This window comes from Ovis aries, chromosome 9 (genome assembly GCF_016772045.2).
Source record: "Ovis aries strain OAR_USU_Benz2616 breed Rambouillet chromosome 9, ARS-UI_Ramb_v3.0, whole genome shotgun sequence".
In the NCBI taxonomy this organism is placed as follows: Eukaryota; Metazoa; Chordata; class Mammalia; order Artiodactyla; family Bovidae; genus Ovis; species Ovis aries.
In genome coordinates, this window is record NC_056062.1 from 57,740,319 (window position 1) to 57,763,283 (window position 22,965).

The window sequence follows — 22,965 nt, forward strand, 5'->3', positions numbered from 1 at the left end:
GCATTGGAGAAGGAAATGGCAACCCACTCCAGTGTTCTTGCCTAGAGAATCCCAAGGACAGTGGAGCCTGGTGGGCTGCCGTCTATGGGGTCACACAGAGTCAGACACGACTGAAGCGACTTAGCAGCAGCAGCAGCAGCAATAGAGTATTGATGGAAAAGAAAATGGCAATCCACTCCCGTGTTCTTGCCTGGCAAATCACACAGACAGAAGGAGCCTGGTGAACTACAGTCCATGGGGTCACAAAGGAGTCGGACATGACTGAAACAATAGAGCACTGAACAGATGGTGGTGTCTGAGTAAGAACTTGCAGAATGAGTAACTTTCTCAGGAGTAGCATGCTTGATTCTACCTACTAAAGACGCCACACCAGAATTTTTATCTCATTTAGGCTCTCTATAACTTGAGCTGTGACATTATGGGAGGAGAAACAAGTCTTGAAAACTCAAAACTAAGTTATGCTTTTAAAAATTTTGCCTCTGTAAAGTCAAAGATTTAAATGAGTAAGTGCCTAGTGCTTTTTAGAATACCCTAATCCTTGACTCCTGGAGTTCACTCAAACTCACATCCATCGAGTCGGTGATGCCATTCAGCCATCTCATCCTCTGTCATCCCCTTTTCCTCCTGCCCCCAATCCCTCCCAGAATCAGAGTCTTTTCCAGTGAGTCAACTTTTCACCTGAGGTGGCCAAAGTATTGGAGTTTCAGCTTTAGCATCATTCCTTCCAAAGAATACCCAGGGCTGATCTCCTTTAGAATGGACTGGTTGGATCTCCTTGCAGTCCAAGGGACTCTCAAGAGCTCTCCAACACCGCAGTTCAAAAGCATCAATTCTTTGGCACTCAGCTTTCTTCACAGTCCAGCTCTCACATCCATACATGACCACTGGAAAAACCATATCTTTGACTAGACGGACGTTTTTGGCAGAGTAATGTCTCTGCTTTTGAATATGCTATCTAGGTTGGTTATAACTTTTCTTCCAAGGAGTAAGCATCTGGACAGGGAGGCCTGGTCTGCTGTGATTCATGGGGTTGCAAAGAGTCGGACATGACTGAGCGACTGAACTGAACCGAACTGAATCCTTGACTGGTTCCAAATAGGAAAAGGAGTACGTCAAGGCTATATATTGTCACCCTGCTTATTTAACCTCTATCCAGAGTACATCATGAGAAACGCTGGACTGGAAGAAGCACAAGCTGTAATCAAGATTGCTGGGAGAAATATCAAGAACCTCAGATATGCAGAGGACACCACCCTTATGGCAGAAAGTGAAGAGGAACTAAAAGCCTCTTGATGAAAGTGAAAGAGGAGAGTGAAAAAGTTGGCTTAAAGCTCAACATTCAGAAAATGAAGATCATGGCATCTGGTCCCATCACTTCATGGGAAATAGATGGGGAAACAGTGGAAACAGTGTCAGACTTTATTGTTTTGGGCTCCAAAATCACTGCAAATGGTGATTGCAGCCATGAAATTGAAAGACACTTATTCCTTGAAAGGAAAGTTATGACCAACCTAGATAGCATATTCAAAAGCAGAGTTATTACTTTGCCAACAAAGGTCCATCTAGTCAAGGCTATGGTTTTTCCTGTGGTCATGTATGGATGTGAGAGTTGGACTGTGAAGAAGGCTGAGCGCCGAAGAATTGATGCTTTTGAACTGTGGTGTTGAAGAAGACTCTTGAGAGTCCCTTGGACTGCAAGGAGATCCACCTGTCCATTCTAAAGGAGATCAGTCCTGGGTGTTCTTTGGAAGGAATGATACTAAAGCTGAAACTCCAGTACTTCAGCCACCTCATGCGAAGGGTTGACTCATTGGAAAAGACTCTGATGCTGGGATGGATTGGAGGCAGGAGGAGAAGGGGACGACTGAGGATGAGATGGCTGGATGGCATCATGACTCGATGGGCATGAGTTTGAGTGAACTCCGGGAGTTGGTGATGGACAGGGAGGCCTGGTGTGCTGCAATCCATGGGGTTGCAGAGTCGGACACGACTGAGCAACTGAACTGAACTGAATCCTTGTGGAAAACACTTCAACCAGTGGTCTGAGTTGTTGCTGAAGTGCTGTCATCTGCGCTCCCATCTCAGAGACCATACTCGGATGAAGGCAACATCAGCCTCTGCTCCTCTTTGTGCACAGGATGCTACCTTGGGGCTTGAAAACCTCTTGGACTTCTGGAGAATGAGTGCAGGTCCATTTGTACATGCTTGAGTCCTTTAGGAAGGACAGAGACAAGCATGCGACAATGAGTGTCCCTGCCCACGTCGGGCAGTAGTGTGGCTACTTCAAGTGCAGTTTTATGCTGAGGTCTTCAGGTTTAATATGACAGTCCTAGCTCCTTTCCTTGGACAAGAATTCAGTTACTGTCCCAATCCCATGCTAAGTCCTTTTCATTACTCTTTAATTTCATCCTTACTAAGGTAACCATATTTCTTAGTTTGCCTAGGATAGTCCCAGTTTATGCTATGGCCCAGCTGTAATTACTGATAGTGCCTGTCTTTCCACTTTTCACTTCTCATTCAGTTTAGATGACAAACTAGCACAAATTAAACACTACCTTCAGGGGTTATTTTTGACTAAGTACTGTCTGGTTTAATTTGCAGTATGAGATATACAGAATTCTTCCCCTTTTTCCTTTTCCTCTTCCCACTGCCACAAACACACTCAATTTTAAAATTTTACCTGTAATTGCTCTGTTTCGCTCTAAGCCCTGAGAGTACTTCCTAGCAACAGTAATCAGTGAAACTATTACAGGACTTTATGAAGCTCTAACAATTATATTCCCACTAGGTGTTTAGAAGTCCAGGACTGGCATTCAATAAAACATCATTCTGCAAAGACTAAGTTGTAAGTGATGCACTAGCTTGATTATGTTAAACACATTTATGGAAAAGTAGGATAATGACTGTTTTAAATGTTCTGTAATAATTCAAGCACAGTGTAGAATGTTTAGGCTATATTTTGTAGCCTTTTTGTCTCTGTGTCTGTCTCTCTCCCCTTCTCCCTGTCTCTCTCATCTATCTATCTATTATTCATTATCTATCTGTCTATCATCTATCTGTCCTATCTATAAGACTTTAAGTAGGGCCAACCTTCCGCAAAGATAGATAGCAACACTGGTTTTCAACACCTGTATTGTTCAAGGGGGATGTCAGTTGCCCACCAGGCTCCTCTGTCCCTGTGATTCTCCTGGAAAGAATACTGGAGTGGGTTGCCATTCCCTTCTCCAGGAGATCTCCCCAACCCAGGGATCGAACCTGGGTCTCCTACTTTGCAGGCAGATTTCAATGATTATAATATATCCCTCTTTGAAGTCACATGAATTTCAATAGAGCATCCTTTGACAGAAAGCCTTAACCTAAATGGAATGGGTCCATTGAAGGAAAAGCAAGGATTGCAGAAGTCAAGTGTGCAAAGTATAAAAGGCAGTTAGTGATCTTATAATCACGCCAGAGACAGGTAGTTTCTTATCTCACCCATTTAGATTGTCCCTAACTCTCAAGATTACACAGCTCCATAACTGCACTTAGTTTGGTTTTATTGAGCGATTTTATGTTGAGAAAGTTTTTTTAAAATCACTGGCCCTGAAGCACATCTTCTTCAAGTCTCAGTTTCCTGTTAGTGAACAAGTTTTCACTGATGCATACAATTTCTTCACACCTTTTCATAGACACCAGTGCTGACAACATTATTCATGATATATTCCTAAAAGCAAAGAGGGATCTATTAAAGTTGGTACATGACAGGTTAAATTTGCTCTGTCCCTCTTTCCCCAGACTGCCTCCTCGGGCCGTAAGACAATTGAATGATTTGAAAGGTATGTGTCAAATAGTAACATCAAAATTTTTTAAATTTAGAGAAAACTCACCACTGCCATTTTGCCATCTACAATTTTTCTTTTGATCGTTGTCTCTTTACCAAGCCATTTTTGAACATGAATCATTGAGCCACCATCTAGTGTTACGATGCTCTATAAATGTGGAAAGGAATCAGTCAGAAATAGCAATTCACAACATCCTAATGACACAAGACTAGATATCTATTTTTTAATTTCCATTTTGAAATTCTTTTCTCCAAAATTCTTACATCAGTTCTTGTCCTAATCTAATACCATCAAACTAGGGAAGTCTCAAAAGATTATTCAAGTGATGCTCTTTTCCCCAGGTAAGCAATACCTAAACTATTTGTGAATGATTGTTCCATATTCTGTTTTATAAAATGACAAAGAAAGGGCTTCTCTTAAGGTTCAGTGGTAAAGAATCCACATGCCAAAGCAGGACACAAGGGTTCAACCCCTGATCTGGGAAGATCCTACATGGTGCTGAGCAGCTAAACCCGTGCACCACAACTCAGCTATTGAACCTGTGCTCTAGACCTGGGGAGCCACCACTACTGAAGCCCAAGCCCTAGAGCCCTGGAGCCTGGGCTCCACAAGAGACACCACTGCAACAAGAAGCCTGTTCACCACAACTAGTGAGTAGCCCCCACTCACTGCAACCAGAGAAAAGCCCATGGAGCAGCAAAGACCCGGCACAGCCAATAAACAAATAAATAACATTAAAAACAAATGAAAAATGACAGAGATCAGAGAAGCAGTGAAAACCCGTTGAGTTTTTGGGCCCTAAATCATTTGCAAAAGAACTGACTTTATAGATGTGCACTATTAATTAACAAAATAAACTGATTGGGTGAATTAGAACAGACTATGCCTAACTGCCTTCTAGATTTTTCCTGATTATGGAGCAGGAAGATTCAGTTCTTACCTTCACTTTCCGGTTATCTATGGTGGTTTCATCAAATTCTTCCCCTATTTTGAAGGAGATCTCAGAGTTCTTGAAAGTACTTTCAGTTTTGATGCTAACCTTATCCCCGTCGGCACTAATAATGATTCTTGGCTTTGCTGATCCTGCAAGGTTCTGGACTGCAACACTCACTCCTGTAGGAATGAGTGAGAAGAAAACTCAGTGAATAGAGGAAAAAACACGCCTTCTTAAGAAGTTTAGGAAGAAGTGTTAGCAATCATTTTGGAAAGCAGTTTAAAAAGAACGCATCCTCTCCCCATTGATATTTTGGATAGTATGCCATCTTTTCTCTAGTGCTCTCTGTATCAGCTGGTTGAGCCAAACCTCCCAATCAGAAGACATGTCTAGTAATTATACTTGACATTTTGAAAGCTAAGTTCACTTTCTGAGACTATTGTGCTTCATCTAAAATCACGGAGACTCTTATACTTCATCTAAAATCTATATTTGTGTGGTGCCTTTCAATCATATGCTTGGGCTTTACCTCATGAAGTGTTTCAACAACACTATTTCAACAGCAGGGGGTATTATTACCCTCATTTTAGAGATGAGTATATCGACTCCCAGAGAGGTAGAGAGGCTTTTTCTAGATGATGTGCTTGGTAATTAGCAGAACTGAAACTTAAACACAGGTTTTCTAATTTTCCATAAACTTTAGCATGCTTTTTTATTTTCCTTAAAAAAAAAAACTTTCAAAGTATCTAACTACTCTAAAAGAATATGACTTATAAAGTGCAGCCTTCTCTTATTTGTAGGTACAATTCAGATCTGGCTGAATAAAGAGGAGATAGGCAAATCAGACAATTTGGCTGAGAGCCTAGCCCTGCTATTCACTTTGGGAATTGTCCGTTGTTGAATTTGTCTCCTGCAATAGTTAAGCAGAAGGGTTGACTCCCATCTCTTAATATTGATATAGAAATCGACTTCATATTCATATTGTGGGCAGATGGGAAGCCTCTGACTACATAAAAGCAGAAAAACTTTATATATAGTTTTTTATTAAAAGGGAGGTCTCTCTTATGTGTTTAAAATTGCTTCATTAAATATTAAAAAATTACTAATCTTCTAGCATTAGTAAAGAATAGTTTAGTTATTATTAGTTATCTGAGCCATTGTAAATGATATTCATTTCAACTTGAATAAGAGCTAAAGTATGCAGAACTTACAATTCTGGGAGATGTCAAATGGTGGGAAATTCCATGAGTAAAAATATTCTATTTCTATGTGTTCTATTTCAATAAAACATTTGAAACTCTTCAAAATAATATTTTAAAAATCTCCCATGTGTATCAGAACTCTAAAACTTAACCCAATAGAAATTTTGCTTGTTGTTATTGCTCTTTTGAAGTTATGACTTAAAGTAAACCTTGAAATGAATTTAGTTAATAAATTTAATTATAGATAGGTATTGCTATCTATAATGGGGAGCTGGGAAAAGCTATTTAATGAAATTACCAAGATAAAAAGAAACTCTGTCATGAGGGTAGGATGAAGTATTTTCAAAAAGGATATATGGTCTAAAAATATAGATAATAATTAGAAGGAAGTAACTGTGAGCCTAATATTGCAGAAAGAGATAATTATTACTAGTAATAAAAGAGTAAATGTAGATACATAAACTTTGTTAACCCCATGAATATACCCTTAGATCCCAAATGAACAAGATAATTGTAGGAAAATTCATTGTAAAGTGCAAGCCCAACCACATCACAAAAAGCATTGCCAGTTTCCAAATCTTGTAAAGCTATTTCTCACCCAGCTCTTTCATATATTCATCAAAGTTTTCACTGGAGACCAGTTTCCAGGTTCCCAAGAAGGGCTTAATCATGATGGAAAGCTTGCAGAGAAGAGGTGCTCACAACCAAAAGCCAAAGAAACTTAAGTGACACACTGCTACCAGAATCTTAATTTAAAAGACATCTTCATCATGTGACTCTTCTGAAATGGCCAATGGGGAGCAGCAAGACCAAAGATCCTAGGCACCAGAGTTGACTCATTTTATTTACTTGCAAATAAAGATAGAAAATTAACATGTTAAGTTGAATTTAAGTCAATGATTATAGCTTCTAATAAACAGATTGGTAACCTCAGAGTCACCTGATAAATATTGTGGAATGGAGACAATTTTCAATAGAGATCAGCATTTTGAACTATGAATGCTGAGTCAACTCTGAAGGAATAACCTAACAAATGTTTAATGAACACCTGACTGAGATGTTTTCCTACCTGATACAGGGACATCCTTGCTTGCTTACTCTACCTCAGCTGCTTTTTATTTGGACAAGTCACAGTGCCAGAGTACTCTCTTCATTATAAGAACATGTGCCCCTCCCTTCCTTGCAGGGCTGATGAATTGATACTACTTAATGTAACTGAAATGCCTACAGTTGATTGGAGTGAGGCATAAGGCATCATTGCTGTTAATTAAGAGTAATTGCAGAGTGGGAAGAAAACTAACAATTATCATTTATGGTGTTTTATAATTTAAGTTCTAAAAATGAGGGGAAGCTAATGCTAAAATTCATCTTTTAGGATAACAAAGAAATCTTGATATTAAAAGAAGAGTAATTAAAATATTAATCTTGATAATAAATATCAAAATATCTTGATGTGAAATAAGATTAAAATTTTAATCTTGATAATTAATATCAAGAAATATTGATATTGAAGTTGTGAATGGAAGTTTTAGGTAGAAATATGGTATTTTGTAATCTTCATTCTAAAAGAAAGATGAAGGCAGGAAGTAATTTAAATATCTGTGCCATTACTTCTAAAATCTTCTTCTGTAACCCAAGTAATGGAGGTGAACTTTAGGCAGGTAAGGCCTTTACTGGGAAAGATTGGATTCTGAGGTTGTAGATTTACATGACAGCTTTGAACTCCAGTTGTTTTCAAGAAGGCTGGAAAATTAGAGTGAAGAATAACATTTATACTATCATCTGCCTGGGTCAAAATATTCCTTAAAGTCAAAGAAATCTTCATTCAGACCATCTATTTGTGGGGAAATTAAAAAAAAAAAAAAAAAGCAGATGCTTTTGCACCGCAAAGTTAAATCTTCAGTGGTATGAGGAATTTATTTTGATGGAAACTTATTAAAAAGTTATTTATAATACAATATAGGGGAAATAGCTAAACTATCTGGAGGGCAAAACAAGGAAAGAAAAAACCTTAGAGTCAGTTTTAGGGAACTGAGACTGGACTGAATATAAGTGCCTTAGCAGTTGAAATCACACTCAGAGGTGATGCTCAAGTAAAGAGCAAGTGACTTGATCTTGCTTTATTGGTTCTGGATTTGTGTGTACTCAGTCTGAAACATGGCAGGCATACAAGTCAAGGTCTCCCCTTAGTCTAACCAGTTTTGTTCCAAGTATTCTACCATTGATTGATTCAGAAATCAATCCTGTGGCCCATGAGGCAAAAGAGAAGGTCAAACTTCTGCCTTTTATAAAATTCCCTCACCCTTAAGAGAGAATCACAGGGACGGGCCCCTCCTTGGCAACTTTTGCTCTCTTGTATGATATTTAGGGGCTTCACAGGTGACGTTAGTGATAAAGAACCTGCCTGCTAGTTCAGGAGATGCAAGAGACACAGGTTCGATCCCTGGTCAGGAAGATACCCTGAAGAAAGGCATGGCAACCCACTCCAGTAATCTGGCCTGGAGAATCCCATGAACAGAGGAGCCTGGCAGGCTGCAGTCCATAGGGTTGTAAAGAGCTGGACATAACTCAAGCGACTTACCACACACACACACACACACACACACACACACACACGATATTTAAAACTGCCACATCCATTGTGTTACCAACTCAAAAATGAGGCCAAAACTGAGAATGGGAGAGAGGAAAAGGAGGAAGAACTCAAGACCACTTTGTTTCTGGAATCTTTATAAGGAGAACTGATGAATTCCATTTTTTAAAAAAACATTGTGTCTGAGTTTTTGTTCCTTGCAGGTTAAACCATAATTGATATGCCTTTGTAAATAGCTCCACCTAAATTTGGACTTTGAAAACCAATTCCAGGACTTCCCTGGTGGTCCAATGGTTAAGTTTCTGTGTTTCCAATGCGGGGGGTGCAGGTTTGATCCCTGAACAGGGAATTAGATTCCATATGCCATTTGGTGTGGCAAAAAAAAAAAAAATTAAAAGAAAATCCTATGTATCATGTGATATTGGCCTCATGCACAGTATCTCCCAGGTCTCCAGATCCAACTCAAAATCATGTCCTATGTGAAACTGGTTCCAAGCTGGCTGATGATTGTTTATGTGATACAATTATACCTTAATACAAGTATATTCTGGAACTTTTCTCACAGTATTGCATGGAGTCCTCCTCCAACTGTCCCCTGAGCTCTTTCATGAGTACATCAAGTAAAGAAAATATTTCTGATTCACTTCTGAATCCTTGAGAAACAGTGCCCGGTATATTGTAGGTGCTCAATAAATGTTTTATGAATGAATGACAAGAGGAATAAAATGTTTATTTTAACTGACAATTTCCCTCATCACTGATATTAATCTCTCTAACAAGTAAAGACAAAGATTTTTTAAATTAAAAAAAAATTTTATTCTGTTGAAAGTCACATAAGACATACTATTTTAATCATATTTAACTGTACAGTTCAGTGGCATTAGGTACCTTCACATTGCTGGGCAGTTCTCACCATTATCCATCTTCTGAAATTTTCCTCACTTTCCTAAACTGAAACTCTGTCCTCATTAAACAATAACTCCCCACCCCCATCCCCACCTCCCCCACTGGCTGGGTCCCGGGGAGCAGGGATACCCACTGGGTATCTACCAATGTAATCTCCAGCTCTATCAATTTGACTATTCTAGGTACCCCATATTAGTGGAATCAAATTGTATTTAAGACAGAGTTTTGGCTCAGAGTTTAAAGCGTCTTCCTGCAATGTGAGAGACCTGGGTTCGATCCCTGGGTCAGGAAGATACCCCGGAGAAGGAAACGGCAACCCATTCCAGTATTCTTGCCTGGAGAATCCCATGGACAGAGGAGCCTGGTAGGCTATAGTCCACGGGGTCGCAAAAAGTCCGACACGACTAAGCGACTTCACTTTCACTTTTACTACATTGCTCTCTCCTGACCTGCTCATATGACACGCCTTTCCTTATGGTCATCAGACAGTATAGGGATTCTCAGACTCCCTTCATCTTTGCTCAGTGTTTCATTGTTATCATACACATTTACCTTCTCAACCAAGAAAGTTCTCTTCTAGTCCTGCTGCTATCACTACTAGCTTTGGCATATTTGTTTAGTTTTTTTTGTTTGTTTGTTTTTAATCACCATTTCGGATATCCATGGTGGTACAGTGGATAAGAATTTTGCCTGCCAATGCGGGGGACATAGGTTCAACCCTTGGTCCGGGAAAATTCCACATGCCATGAAGCAACTAAGCCTGTTTGCTGAACTACTGAAGCCTGGGGTCTAGAGCCCAGGCTCCACAAGAGAAGCCACTATGAGAAGCCCACACACCCAAAGAGGAGACTCCACCAGCTGCAGCTAGAGAAAGATGGAGTGCAGCGACAAAGACCCAGTGCAGCCATAAATACACAAATGTTTTTTAAAATTATCATTCCCTCCAGTAAAAAAACTTTTTAATTAAAATGTTCTTAATTGTTAATCCCAACAAAAGAACTAGAATACAATATTCTGTTATAGAACAGTTACACATTTTATATTCATGACAGGTTAAATACTTATTTCCCCATGATCTCATTTTTCTATGCTTTTCCAGTATCTCATTTTCTACATTAATTTTCTTTCTTGAGACTGCTTAGCTATTAAACACTTTTAAAATAAATTTTAATTTTGAGATATTACATTCTCCATTGGTGAGGGACACAGATAAAGTTAAACATGTACTAAAATCTACAAAATGATTCAACAATACATCTGCTACTTTATTGCTGTACATAAAATAGCTGGAGCTACACTAGATTTTTTTTTCTAATTTTTTTATTGTGGTAGAATAGACATTACACAGAATTAACTGTCTTTAACCATTTCTAAGCACATGCTTCAGTGGTATTCACACTGTTATGTAACCATCACCACCATCCATCTCTAGAAATGCTATCTTGCAAAGCTGAAACTCTACTCGTTAAATAGCAATTATCCATTCTCCACACCCCTGCCTCCTGGTAACCACCATTCTACTTTCTGCCTCCATGACCTTGTATAAGTGGAATCATGCAGTGTTTGTTTTTATCTGTATGTGACCAGCTTACTTCGCTTAGCACAATGTCATTAAGGTTTACCCATGTTGTAGGAAATCTCAGAATTTTCTTCCTTTTTAACACAATGGTATTCTGTTGGATAAAGCAAAATGTGTTATTCATATTTTTCTTATACATTCATCCTTTGATGGACATTTGGATTGCCTCTACATTTTAGCAATAGATGAAAAATGTTGTTATGAACATTTGTTGTTGTTTAGCTGTTAAGTCACGTCCAACGCTTTGCGATCCCAAGAACTGTATCTTGCCAGGCTTCTCTGTCCTTCACTATCTCACGGAGTTTGCTCAGATTCATGTCCATTGAATTGGTGATGCTATTTAACCATCCTATCATTTGCCACCCTCTTCTCCCTTTGCCTTCAATCTTTGCCAGCATCAGGGTCTTTTCCAATGAGTTGACTCTGCATCAGGTGGCCAAAGGATTGGAGCTTCAGCTTCAGCATCAGTCCTTCCAACACGGTTATGCATGTATCTCTTTGAGACCCTGCTGTCAATTATTTTGAGTGTATAACCAGAAGTAGAATTGCTGGTGTGTACATGCTCAGTCGCTTCAGATGTGTCCAGCTCTTTGCAACCCTAGGGATTACAGCCCAACAGACTTCTCTGTCCGTGGGATTCTCCAGCAAGAATACTGGAGTGGCTTGCCAGTTCCTACTCCAGGGGATCTTCCTGAGCTAGAGATAATCCGCATCTCTTGAGTTTCCTGCATTGGGAGGCAGGTTCTTTACCACTGATGCCACCTGGTTAATTCTATTTTAAATTTTTTGAGGAATTGTCCTGCTGTTTTCCATAGCAATTGTACTGCTTTACCTTCCCACCAACATTGTACAAGGTTTCCAATTTCTCCACATCCTCACTAACAAGTTATTTTTTTATAGCCTCCATCTTAATGTGTGTGAGATGCATCCCATTATGATCCTGATTTGCATTATCACTAATAATTAGCAACACTGAACATCCTTTCATGTGTTTATTGACCATTTATATATTTTCTCTGATACAAGACATTTGCCCATTTTTGAATCAAGTAGTTTTTTTGTTATTGTTTTTAGGAGCTCTCTATATATTCTGGATATTTGTTCCGTATCAGGAATATCACTTGCAAATATTTTCTCCCATTCTGTGGGTTGCTTCTTAAATTTTTATGTATGTATGTGTGTATTTATTTTTGGCTGTGTTGGGTCTTTATTCCTGGATATGGGCTTTCTCTAGCGATGAGCAGGGGCAACTCTTTGTTGCAGTGTTCAGGCTTCTCATTGCTGTGGCTTCTCTTGTTGCAGAGCATGGGCTCTAGGTGAGTGGGCTTCAATAACTGCGGCACTGGAGCTCAGTACTGTGGCCCACAGGATTAGTTGCTCTGCGGCATGCAGAAGCTTCCCGAGCCAGGGATCAAACCCGTGTCCCCTGCATTGGCAGAGGGATTCTTAACCACTGTACCACCAAGGAAGTCCTGTGAGCCACGTTTTTATTCTGTTGATAATGTCTTCTAAGGCAAAGGATTTTCTATTTTCCTGGAATCAAATTTGTCTATTGTCTCTTTTGTTGCCTGTGCCTTTGGTATTATATTCAAGATATCCCTGCCAAGTCCAATGTTGTGAAGTTTTTCTAAAAGTTTCAAGTTTTAGGTCTTATATTTGAGTTAACTTTTGCATGTGGTGTTAAAAAGAGACATCAGTTTCACTCTTTTGCATGTGGATATCAGGTTTTCCAGGGCTTTCCCAGTGGCTCAGAAGTAAAGAATCCACCTGTGATGCAGAAGATGCAGGAGATCCAGGTTCAGTCTCAGGTCAGGGAAGATCCTCTGGAGGAGAGCCCAGCAGCTCACTCCAGTATTCTTGTCTGGAGAATCCCATGGACAGAGGAGCCCGGCAGGTTACAGTCCATAGCGTCACAAAGAGTTGGACATGACTGAAGTGACTGAGCATGCATGCATCTGGTTTTCCAAGCACCATTTGTTGAGAAGATTGTATTTTATCCCCTGAAAGGTCTTGGCAATATGCAAGAGTTCATTTTGGAGCTCTCTATTCTATTCCATTAGCCCATATGTCAGTCTTTAGGCCAGTATCACACTGCTTTGATTATAGTAGCTTTGTAACAAAATTTGAAATCAGGAAGTATCAGTTCTCCAACTTTGTTCTTCATTTTTAGGATTTTTTTTTTTTTTTTTTTTTTTGCTTTTCAGATCCCTTGATATTAGAATGGGCTTTTCTATTTCTGCAAGAAACAACATTGGACTTTTGACAGTGATTCCACTAAATTGGTAAATCACTTCAAATGGTATAGTATTGACAACTTCCAATCTATGACTATGGGATGTCTTTCCACTTAGTTATATCTTTTATAGTTTTCATAGTACAAACTTCCACTTCTTTGGTTAATTCTTAAGTATTTTATTCTTCTTGGTGCTATTGTAAATGGAATTGTTTTCTTAATTTGCTTTTCGAATTGTTCATTGTTAATATACAGAAATGTAACTAATTTTTGACTAGTGAATCCAACTTCAGGTCTTTCTCAGGGACAGTTTCTGTTGGTTTAACTTTTTGTTTGAATGGGCCAAGCTCTCCTATTTCTTCCCATGTTCTGTGATTTTACTGTTGAAAACTGAAAATTTGAATTTAATAATGTGCTAACTCTGGAAATTAGGTTCTCCTCCTTCTCTAGGGTTTGCTGCTTTTTGTTTTTGTTTTCTGATGGCTGGAGTCTGGCTCTGCGCCAAGGACCAGCCTAAGGAAGAAACTTAAGGTCTTCTCATGTCCTTTCTGACCCTGTACCTTTTCCTTGGAATGTACAGTGACTTTCTAATATCCTCTGTATATGAAATTGCTTTTGAATGTCCTGGTCTTTAATTATGGCTCCTCAAAGAGGAAATAGTAAGAAATGAAGGGAAGGAAAAGGTGCTGGCCCTTTAAATTTCCTGACAATCACTTGAGGAGGGGGAAAAGAGTGGTATTTGCAACAATGGGAGGAAATGCAACAATAGTGGCCACCACCTCTTCTTTCCACTTCAGTGATCAGAAGCAGCAATCAGTGATTAGAACACATATCCCAGGTATTTGGAGGATAGGGTCTTCATTGGGCTTCCTAGGTGGCTCAGTGGTAAAGAATCTACCTGCAAAGCAGGAGCTGCAGGAGAGGTGGTTTTGATCCCTGGGTTGGAAAGACCTCCTGGAGCAGGGAATGGCAACCCGCTCCAGTATTCTTGCCTGGAGAATCCCATGAACAGAGGAGCCTGACGGGCTACAGTACATAGGGTCTCAAAGAGCCAGACACGACCAAGCGACTAACATTAAGATGGTTTTTGCCAAGTCATTCCACTGTAAAATTAATTAATAAGCAATTAATTAGTTTTATAGTTATCTTTCATGACCTAGCTCAACTACATCTTCTATGCTGAAAACCTTCCTCCAGCACATACCGAGTACTCTGCTTGCCCTTGGCTTCCTTCCAATCCATAAAATATACCACGCAATTTATCATACAATTCACGTCCTCCTCTATATTTTGTCTTCATTCATTCCACTAAAATTTATTGAGTGATTACCACATTTCAGGCATTGTACTAGATACTACATATATACATAAGTGTCCTGAGGCTGTGTCAGCCTAGTGATGGAAAAGATGAGAAATTAAAATGTGGTAATATCATGTTATAGTAAGAACACGTATTTTTCCTGTGGTCATGGGAGGAAGAGTTTAACTCTTCTTAGATATGGAGGGTGAGGGAGGAGGAGGAACTATCAGAAAAATTTTCCCAGGTGATGTGATGACATTCATGGTATTTCTCTACCACAATGAAGGCATGATCGTGAACTGTTTCTGTGTTACAAACCACACCTAGCACAGGGAAGAGCGTTCACTCACTCACTCAAAACTCTTTACTAAACTCCAAATCTGCTGTTTATTGTGCCAGGGTCTGGGGACATGGCTACACACAGGACATAATCCTTGCCTTTGAGATGCTCTCAGTAACTGAGTTTTTCCTATTGCCTAGCATTTTCTGGCTGTTTGGCTACACATGAACTATTTTAATGTTTTGTAAATTGAGATGGGGTGGTTGCACAAATGGATGGATAGATCCATAATTGGATATAACATTAAAATTGTGTTTTCCACATAACTGAGCACAGCGATGTCCACTGATAAGTGATCTAAGTGCTCTGCCTCATTCCCTAATCCAGAAATTCTTGGTACTCATAGACTCTGGTTAGAAGTGCTATAACCATATTGTTCAGAAGCCAGATCTCAAATACCAAAAACATTGCTACCCAAAGGCCATCTTAGAGGCTTACCTATTCCAAGTCAATTATTCACAGAAATTGGAGCTCAGTGATAGTGATGGGAGTTGCATTAAAGAAGGTATAAGTTGGCCCAGTATTTCACCCAATTCTTAATATTTCCAAGGAGTGAGTGAGTGGCTTTTTTTTCATATCTGTTTTAAGATATAGATGGGCTCTATGTCCACACATCTCTGAGAAGTACCCATTTGATCCTGTCTCTCTTCCTTTAAAAGTAGAATCGCCTCTATATTTCTGTGTGTGTGTTGATAGAAGCAATGTTAATGAAAAATTATGTGAGGTTCAAAGAGGTCCCAGGGAGGATAAATCAGAGAACTGACATTGAAGACATATCTTGTTTCTACAGCTTTAATTTTATGGTGAAAACGTAGAAAATAAGAAACTGACTTATCTAGCAAATTTACATTGGACTGAATCTTCTTATTCTATGCTTCAACTTCACCTGAAAAATAAGAAAACTTGAAGAGTAGATTTTGAAAAAAATCCCTGAATGATCACAGCACCATTTATGAATTAAGCTACCACTTGAATGCTGATGGTGCGTGCTCAGTTGTGCCCAACTCTTTTCAACTTCATGGATTGTAGCCCACCGGGCTCCCCAGTCCATGGAATTTTCCAGACAAGAATACTAAGGCGCATTGTCATTTCCTATTCCAGGGATCGAACACACTTCTCTTACATCTCCTGAATTGGCAGGTGGATTCTTTATCACGTTGCCACCTGGGAAACCTACTGAATACGGGTGGTTTCTGGATCTATGTCCCAGCTAGGATTGCTCTCTTGAATATCAAATTCCTATGTCTATTCCCTACTTACTTTTACAGACTTAAACTTTGAACTTTAGTTTTCTCATCTTTAAACAGGAATACCAAATCCTCATCACAGGATTATTTTGATAATAAATTAAGTTAGAGCATGCAAAGCGCATGGACCATAGTAAGTGTTTAATAAATATTGATTTACCAAGAATTTTTCTAAACAATTCCTACAAACCTCTTTGAATTCTCCAATTCTTAAGTAATTTCAAAGTGAGAGTTTAACTCTCTGCTTTTGTAAAGTAAGTTATTATGATCAGAAACTTAATTTACCTCTTCTGGCTTCTCTGTCTATATCTTGGTATTATGTATATAGTGTGTGTGTGTGTGTGTGTGTGTGTGTGTGTGTGTCTGTGTGTGTGTGTCTGTGTGTGTGTGTGTGTCTGTGTGTGCTAAGTCGTTTCAGTTGTGTCTGACTCTTTGTGATCCTACGGACTATTGACTACCAGGCTCCTCTGTCCATGGGATTCTCCAGGCAAGGATACTGAAGTGAGTTGCCATGCCCTCCTCCAGGGGATCTTCCTGACCCAGGGATCAAACCTGCATCTCTTATGTCTCCCACATTGGCAGGTGGGTTTTTCACCACTAACACCACCTATGCATATGGTGCATGTGTGCATGCTAAGTTGCTTCAGTTGTTTCCAACTCTTTGCCACCCTATGGACTATATTCAGAAAACAGTAAAGGTTTTCTTTTTTTCCATGCTGTGTGGAATGTGGAAACTTAGTTACTTGACCAGAGACTGAACCACTCCTCTAGCAGTGGAAGCATGAAATCTTAACCACTGAACTGCTGGAAGTGAAAGTGTTAGTCACTCTCTTGTGTTTAACTCTTCGCAACCCCATGGACTGTAGCCCAGAAGGCTCCTCTGTCCATGGAATTCTCCAGGCAAGAATACTGGAGTGGGTTGCCATGCCCTCCTCCAGGGGATCTTCCCAACCCAGGGATCGAACAGGGGTCTCATGCATTACAGGTGGATTCTTTTACCATCTAAGCCACCAGGAAGTCTCTAATAAACTTATTTTTAAAGTAAGCATCACAAACAGAATGTATCAATTGCAAGACACACTTTAAAAGATTTTGGCTTCCTATAAAAGCTAAATATGTGATAGGGAAATTTCAGTCTGTGTACATGGAACTCCAAGGATCTATAGAGGTGCCTCAAAGTTCCACAAAGTGCAGAAGAAACAAATCTTCTCTTTCTCTCTCACACACACACATAAGTGAAAACACGCCCTTACTGGCTTTATTATCATTTTTGTTTGTTTTATATATTGAAATTCCAGGGAAATTTTATTTGCATTAAAAATTCCAGGACATATTCAATATATTTTTTTAATTCCACTGGTAAGAAAAAAAGAAAACTTTGGAAATGACTATAGGAACATTTACATCATAACTCATTACAAGCCTGTCATGTCTTTTCTGGAATAAATGTAACATGTGATGATTTGGACTTAATTCTAGACAGATTCCAGGAATACCTTGGTTTACTAATAATTTTTCAGGCTAAAATTTATAGCCCAGAAATCTTTTTCTACACTCTTTGTTCCTATTCCACCTCTCTTTCTTGATGCTCTAGGACAGATTTTTGTGAAATGACAACACTTGGCCCAGTTGACTGTGGACAATTTCACTACATTTAAGTCTATCTTAGGTCCCTGAGAGGGTGTTGCTTGACTGTAGCTATGGTAAAGAAGGACTTCATATTCAGTAATAGTACATATTTATCATTTTCTACCTAAGGCTATGGGAAATTCATATTTTTTTCACCTTGTATTATTATTTTACGACTCATATTACACTGGAAACAAAGCAATAATACAATTTTATATTTCCATCACTAAATTATGAGTAAGAAATTGTTAAACATAATGAATAAATCATTACATAGCCTTATAAATCTAAAAAGTTTTATTTAACCAACACAACCATATCAAAATCAGTCTGGGAGAAAATCAGTGTCTTGCTTATTAGTAGAAAATAACAATATATGTTTGGACAGCACATCCAACAGAAAGTCATGGAGTTCGATGCAAACGTCATCCATTTCAATATCCCTTGGCTTATGCTCTCTCGTAAACTCTGGTAGCAGTGACACCGTTCATGACACATTCCTAGGCACAAAGGCAAAATATTGGTAAAAACCTCAGGACTAAACAACTCATGGTTTATTTATTTATTGTCTCCTTCAATGCTGAGAAGGAAAAAATGTTCATCAAAAGATATTCACTCTTGGCTCTTCTTATATACCTGATATTGTAATAAACTAGGGAGACACAGAGATCAAGAAGATACAAGTCTTGCCCTCAAGGAATCTTACAATCTATGTGGTGAATGAAAAACATAATTAGAAATGCACAATACAATATGGTTCACATTGAGAGGGATAAGAAAATACTTCCTGGGGCACAATATACATAGACAGAGCTTAGAAGGATAATTGCCAGAGTGAAACCATAATCCCAATAGACTAACTTTTCATTCTACAAGGGCGATTGTCTATTTCTCTAGGTAGGATAACGATTATGGGATGACCTAGCACTAAAATCTAGAGTGAAGTAGTCAGAAGATACTCACCAGCACCAGCTTATCATCCACAAGTTTTCTCTTTATGGTGGTTGATTTCCCATCCCAGTTTTGTACTTGTACCAGAGCACCTTCATCTAAGTTTATGATGCTCTGTGGGGATAATTAAAAGTGATTACAATCATGGAGGGGGAAAAAAATAGAGCACTTTTATTTGCTTATTTTGAGGTACTTAGCAATTCTAAATTACAAGAAAATGTTGAAAAAGAAAACAATGAATGCCAAAAACAATATGCAAAATTACATGTATATTATGATCAGAATATTATACAAACATGCATTTGAAAAAATACCGTGAAAGAATATACATAATAAATTTATGTGGAATAGCATCATAGGTGTTTTTTTTTTCTTTCCCCCCACTCTTTTAAAAGTTCTCTAACATTGTTATGTTACTTCAATTTACTTTAAATAGTATATATATATATATACACACACACACACATATATGGTATGACAAATTATTATGTTAAACATTTTTAAAGTAATAAGGACAATTTTATTAAATGGGAGACAATTCACCAACTAAATATCAACAGTAACATGGTTCAGAGCTAGCAATCTGAGCTTTTTGGCTTATAATGGAATGGCTTTCCTCCTTCTACAAAATGGCTTGCTATATATAGGCAGCAGTCGTTTATAAATCAGCTTTTACTCTGCTCCAGTTCTTTATTCCTCACCTTGACTTTCCTGTCATCTGGAGTGACTTCATCAAATTCCTGGCCCAATTTGAAGGACATCTCAGTATTTTTAAAGGTGCTTTCTGATTTAATGTTGACCACATCCCCATTTACACTGATGATCACAGTGGGTTTGGCCATGCCAGCCACTTTCCTGGTAGCAAAGCCCACACCTATAGATGGGAAAAGAAAAATGTCAAGTATACGATTTTTCTCTCATATATTTATCTAAGAAAGAGCAGGCGTGTGTGTGTATTTAGATGCATGTGCGCCTATGTACCTATCTGCACTCCAGTGAGTGTATTAAAGGAGAAAGATTCCAATGAGTTTATTATTAAAGTCTTTATTTAAATAAGTAAAATCAGCTAATACTTAAAGAACACCCAAGGCACAAATAGATGTAAGTCTGTTCTTTAAATTTCTCTCTCTGGGTTTCAGATGAGACTCTTCAGGAGACCCATTGTTAATTTTCCATAAGCATATGTAAAAGATTAAATTTTCTGGGACATATATATTTTAAAAATCACTGCACTCTCAAAATATCTGGCCATCTCAACCATGAGAGCAGCCACCTTCATTTGACTCAGTTCGTGAAACACTTGGGAATCTCAACCATTGCTTCTTGAATAACAAAAATGATCTAATCCATAGTCAAAGGTAGAACTCTCAATAGGATTCAGGGGACCAATAGAGAGTCACTCAGTTAAAATTTAATTTGGATGTACAAAAACCACATTTCATGGCATTCGCTGCCACGCCTAGTTTTCTTGGCTTTTCATAATTACTGTGAAAGGAAGATCTTGATTAATTTTTCTGAAAGGCAAAACGTTTCTTGCATTCATACCATTTTAGAATGGAGACGGTATTCCCAATAAATTATAGAAAATTTTAAAGGGGGCTTAAGCCTCAATTGAAAATTTCAAAGTTTAAGAAATCATTATTTTAGTAAGTTCAGAAATTAATACTTTGCTTCCCAATCACTTAAGTGGCAAACTCCTCTTAAAAAAAAAAAAAAGAAAGAAAGAAAATAGGAATGTGTTTTGGGGGATGTAACAGCTTTGGGTTGAATGATTTACAACTTAACATAGAAAACAGTACCTTACCACCACTGCATATGTTATAGAGATTTTACAACAGTCATAGTTGTGTTGGATTTTTTAAATGCACATGCACAAATCTACTTCTTTGACTATGTATAGATACCAAAATTTAAGAATAGTGGGGAGGCAATATATCATACAAAACAAGCAATGCCAAGGCTCTGATTTGAAGCTCCCTGTCTGAAAGTGGTGACAGGTGGGAAGATAATATGCTGCTTCATCAAGTCTTGTCTCTGTTACAAAACGTAACCTCAAATTCATGGGAGTGAGTCAGCACAGTGAATGCATGAGGCATCGGGTGTGGTTCCAGATTCTCCAAGCTTAGGAAAATCACACTCTCCTCTTGCTTGATTCTGTTTTCATTTGACTGATGAAAACGATACCTGCTGACTGAAGGTAATCAATTAGAGCAGCTAATTTCAGAATGTATCTTATTGTCTTTCATTATCATCAACACTTAATAATTTTAAAAGGCCATGGTGCCTGCATGTGTGTTAAGTCTCTTCAGTCGTGTCTGACTCTTTGCAACCCTTTGAACCATAGCACACCAGGCTCCTCTGTTCATGGGCTTCTCCAGGCAAGAATACTGAAGTGGGTTGCCATGCCCTCCTCTAGGGGAATCTTCCTGACCCAGGGATCGAACCCTCTGTCTCTTAAATCTCCTATATTGGCAGGGGGGTTCTTTATCACTAGCACCACATAGGTAGCCCAAACACAATGGTATAAGAATTTAAATAAAATACTAAAAGTTAAGAGTCTTGAAAGTCCCATGGACTGCAAGGAGATCCAACCAGTCCATTCTAAAGGAGATCAGTCCTGGGTGTTCTTTGGAAGGAATGATGCTAAAGCTGAAACTCCAGTACTTTGGCCACCTCATGTGAAGAGTTGACTCATTGGAAAAGACTCTGATGCTGGGAGGGATTGGGGGCAGGAGGAGAAGGGGACAACTGAGGATGAGATTGCTGGATGGCATCACTGACTCAATGGACGTGGGTTTGGGTGAACTCCAGGAGTTGGTGACGGACAGGGAGGCCTGGCATACTGCGATTCACGGGGTCGCAAAGAGTTGGACATGACTGAGCGACTGAACTGAACTGAACTGAAAAGTGTAAAATGCTTCTAAAAATAAATAGCTAAATAGACTCAAGTCCTGTAATATCAATATCAGTGCATAATGATTAGTTTATTGAGTTACAACTAGTCAGTAGTCTGGAAAACTAGTTCTCACTCATATTGATGTTCCTGATTTCCTTCTTGTCTATAGACATGGAAAACAGTAGTTATAAACAAGCAAGAAATAACTATAAGATTTAGAAGAAGGTTAAGTCTTGAGGTTTAGGGATCAAATTATAACCTATAATAAAGATATTGTGAAAAAAAAATCTCTCCCCAATTTGCAACCCGTGGATGCATCTTCATCATGCATGGGTGTGGCTGCCTGACTGAATTGCCGCCTCTCTGCTCCTTTGCTTTACCTTTGTAATTATCTGGGGAACACACAGGTGATCTTAGCAGAATCCCAAAACCTGAAAGCCTCTATTATCAATAATTCTGTGTCATGCCTTGTAATAGTAAGTCAAACAAATATCTAAGACTTTTAAGGAAAACATTTTCAGAAATCAGAATTTTTCCTTCTATAATACAACCACACATTTTAACAGACTGACTTTAAAACAATAACATAATTGGTTAACATACATTACTCAAAAATTACATTAAGATGATAAATACAGTGCTTTCAGTTTCAAACAGAAATTATCACATGCTAGGGAATAAATATAGGCTTATTTCCAAGTTATCACTTATTTTATATGCAAGAGAAATGAATGAAAAAGAGGCAGAAAGCCAAGTAAACCAAAGATATTCAAGTTTAGCAATCAAATAAAATCTTGTCATTTCTATACAATGCCACTTATACTCTTTTTCATATCAGTTCACCTTTAGGAAAGGAAGTATTAGTTGTGACTTCTGTCTAGAATGTTTCTGGAAACAAATGATTCTCACTTGTTGTTTTTATCACCTCTATATAAAAAGCAGCATTTCATGTCAGACCAGTGCTTCCAGAGTGAAAAAGAACCATAGTCTTCTCTTTCCTAGAGAAAAAGTTATAAGCCCAGCCATTCAACAATGCATTTCCTTACCCACTTCTTTCATGTAATCATCAAAGTTTTCACTGGAGACAAGTTTCCAGGTACCTACAAATGCATCACACATTTTGTGAGCTTTCTAGAATTATTCTTCAAGATGAGAAAGAAGTGCAGCTTTCAGCAAGATGCTGTTATCCTCTGAGTCCAGATAACTTCCTTTTAAAGGTGCCCAGAACATGTGATCTTGGGCATAACCAATTGGGAATGATATAAGATCATTTCCTTCATTGCCAGCCTCTGCAGTTTTCTTCTGAGTCATGTTTTTAATAGAAATTTCTCAAC

At 38.5% G+C, this 22,965-nt stretch overlaps 2 protein-coding genes across 2 annotated transcripts; both read right to left on the bottom strand.

Annotated features, from left to right (window-relative positions):
* Positions 1–3,526: 3,526 nt before the first annotated feature.
* On the bottom strand, positions 3,527–6,628 carry LOC101113339 (fatty acid-binding protein 9). Its single transcript, XM_004011763.5, has 4 exons — positions 6,556–6,628; positions 4,762–4,934; positions 3,867–3,968; positions 3,527–3,703 (listed from the first exon to the last, which is right to left on the bottom strand). Exons 1-4 carry the CDS (start codon positions 6,626–6,628, stop codon positions 3,653–3,655), a joined length of 399 nt encoding a protein of 132 aa, XP_004011812.1. The 3' UTR covers positions 3,527–3,652.
* An 11,605-nt stretch (positions 6,629–18,233) lies between these two features.
* On the bottom strand, positions 18,234–22,750 carry FABP4 (fatty acid binding protein 4, adipocyte). The gene is made up of 4 exons (NM_001114667.1): positions 22,678–22,750; positions 19,437–19,609; positions 18,748–18,849; positions 18,234–18,284 (listed from the first exon to the last, which is right to left on the bottom strand). The coding sequence occupies exons 1-4, from the start codon at positions 22,748–22,750 to the stop codon at positions 18,234–18,236; spliced, it is 399 nt and encodes a 132-aa protein (NP_001108139.1).
* Between the last annotated feature and the right edge of the window lie 215 nt (positions 22,751–22,965).

Excerpts from the sequence above, each read along its gene's own strand:
- FABP4 (NM_001114667.1), bottom strand. The coding sequence starts at position 22,750 with ATGTGTGATGCATTTGTAGGTACCTGGAAACTTGTCTCCAGTGAAAAC. Across the intron at positions 18,850-19,436 it reads CAGATGACAGGAAAGTCAAG|AGCATCATAAACTTAGATGA; the intron begins GTGAGGAATAAA and ends TTATCCCCACAG. Across the intron at positions 18,285-18,747 it reads TGGATGATAAGCTGGTGCTG|GAATGTGTCATGAACGGTGT; the intron begins GTGAGTATCTTC and ends CTTTGTGCCTAG.
- LOC101113339 (XM_004011763.5), bottom strand. The coding sequence starts at position 6,628 with ATGATTAAGCCCTTCTTGGGAACCTGGAAACTGGTCTCCAGTGAAAAC. Across the intron at positions 3,969-4,761 it reads TAGATAACCGGAAAGTGAAG|AGCATCGTAACACTAGATGG; the intron begins GTAAGAACTGAA and ends CCACATTTATAG. Across the intron at positions 3,704-3,866 it reads TAGATGGCAAAATGGCAGTG|GAATATATCATGAATAATGT; the intron begins GTGAGTTTTCTC and ends CTTTGCTTTTAG.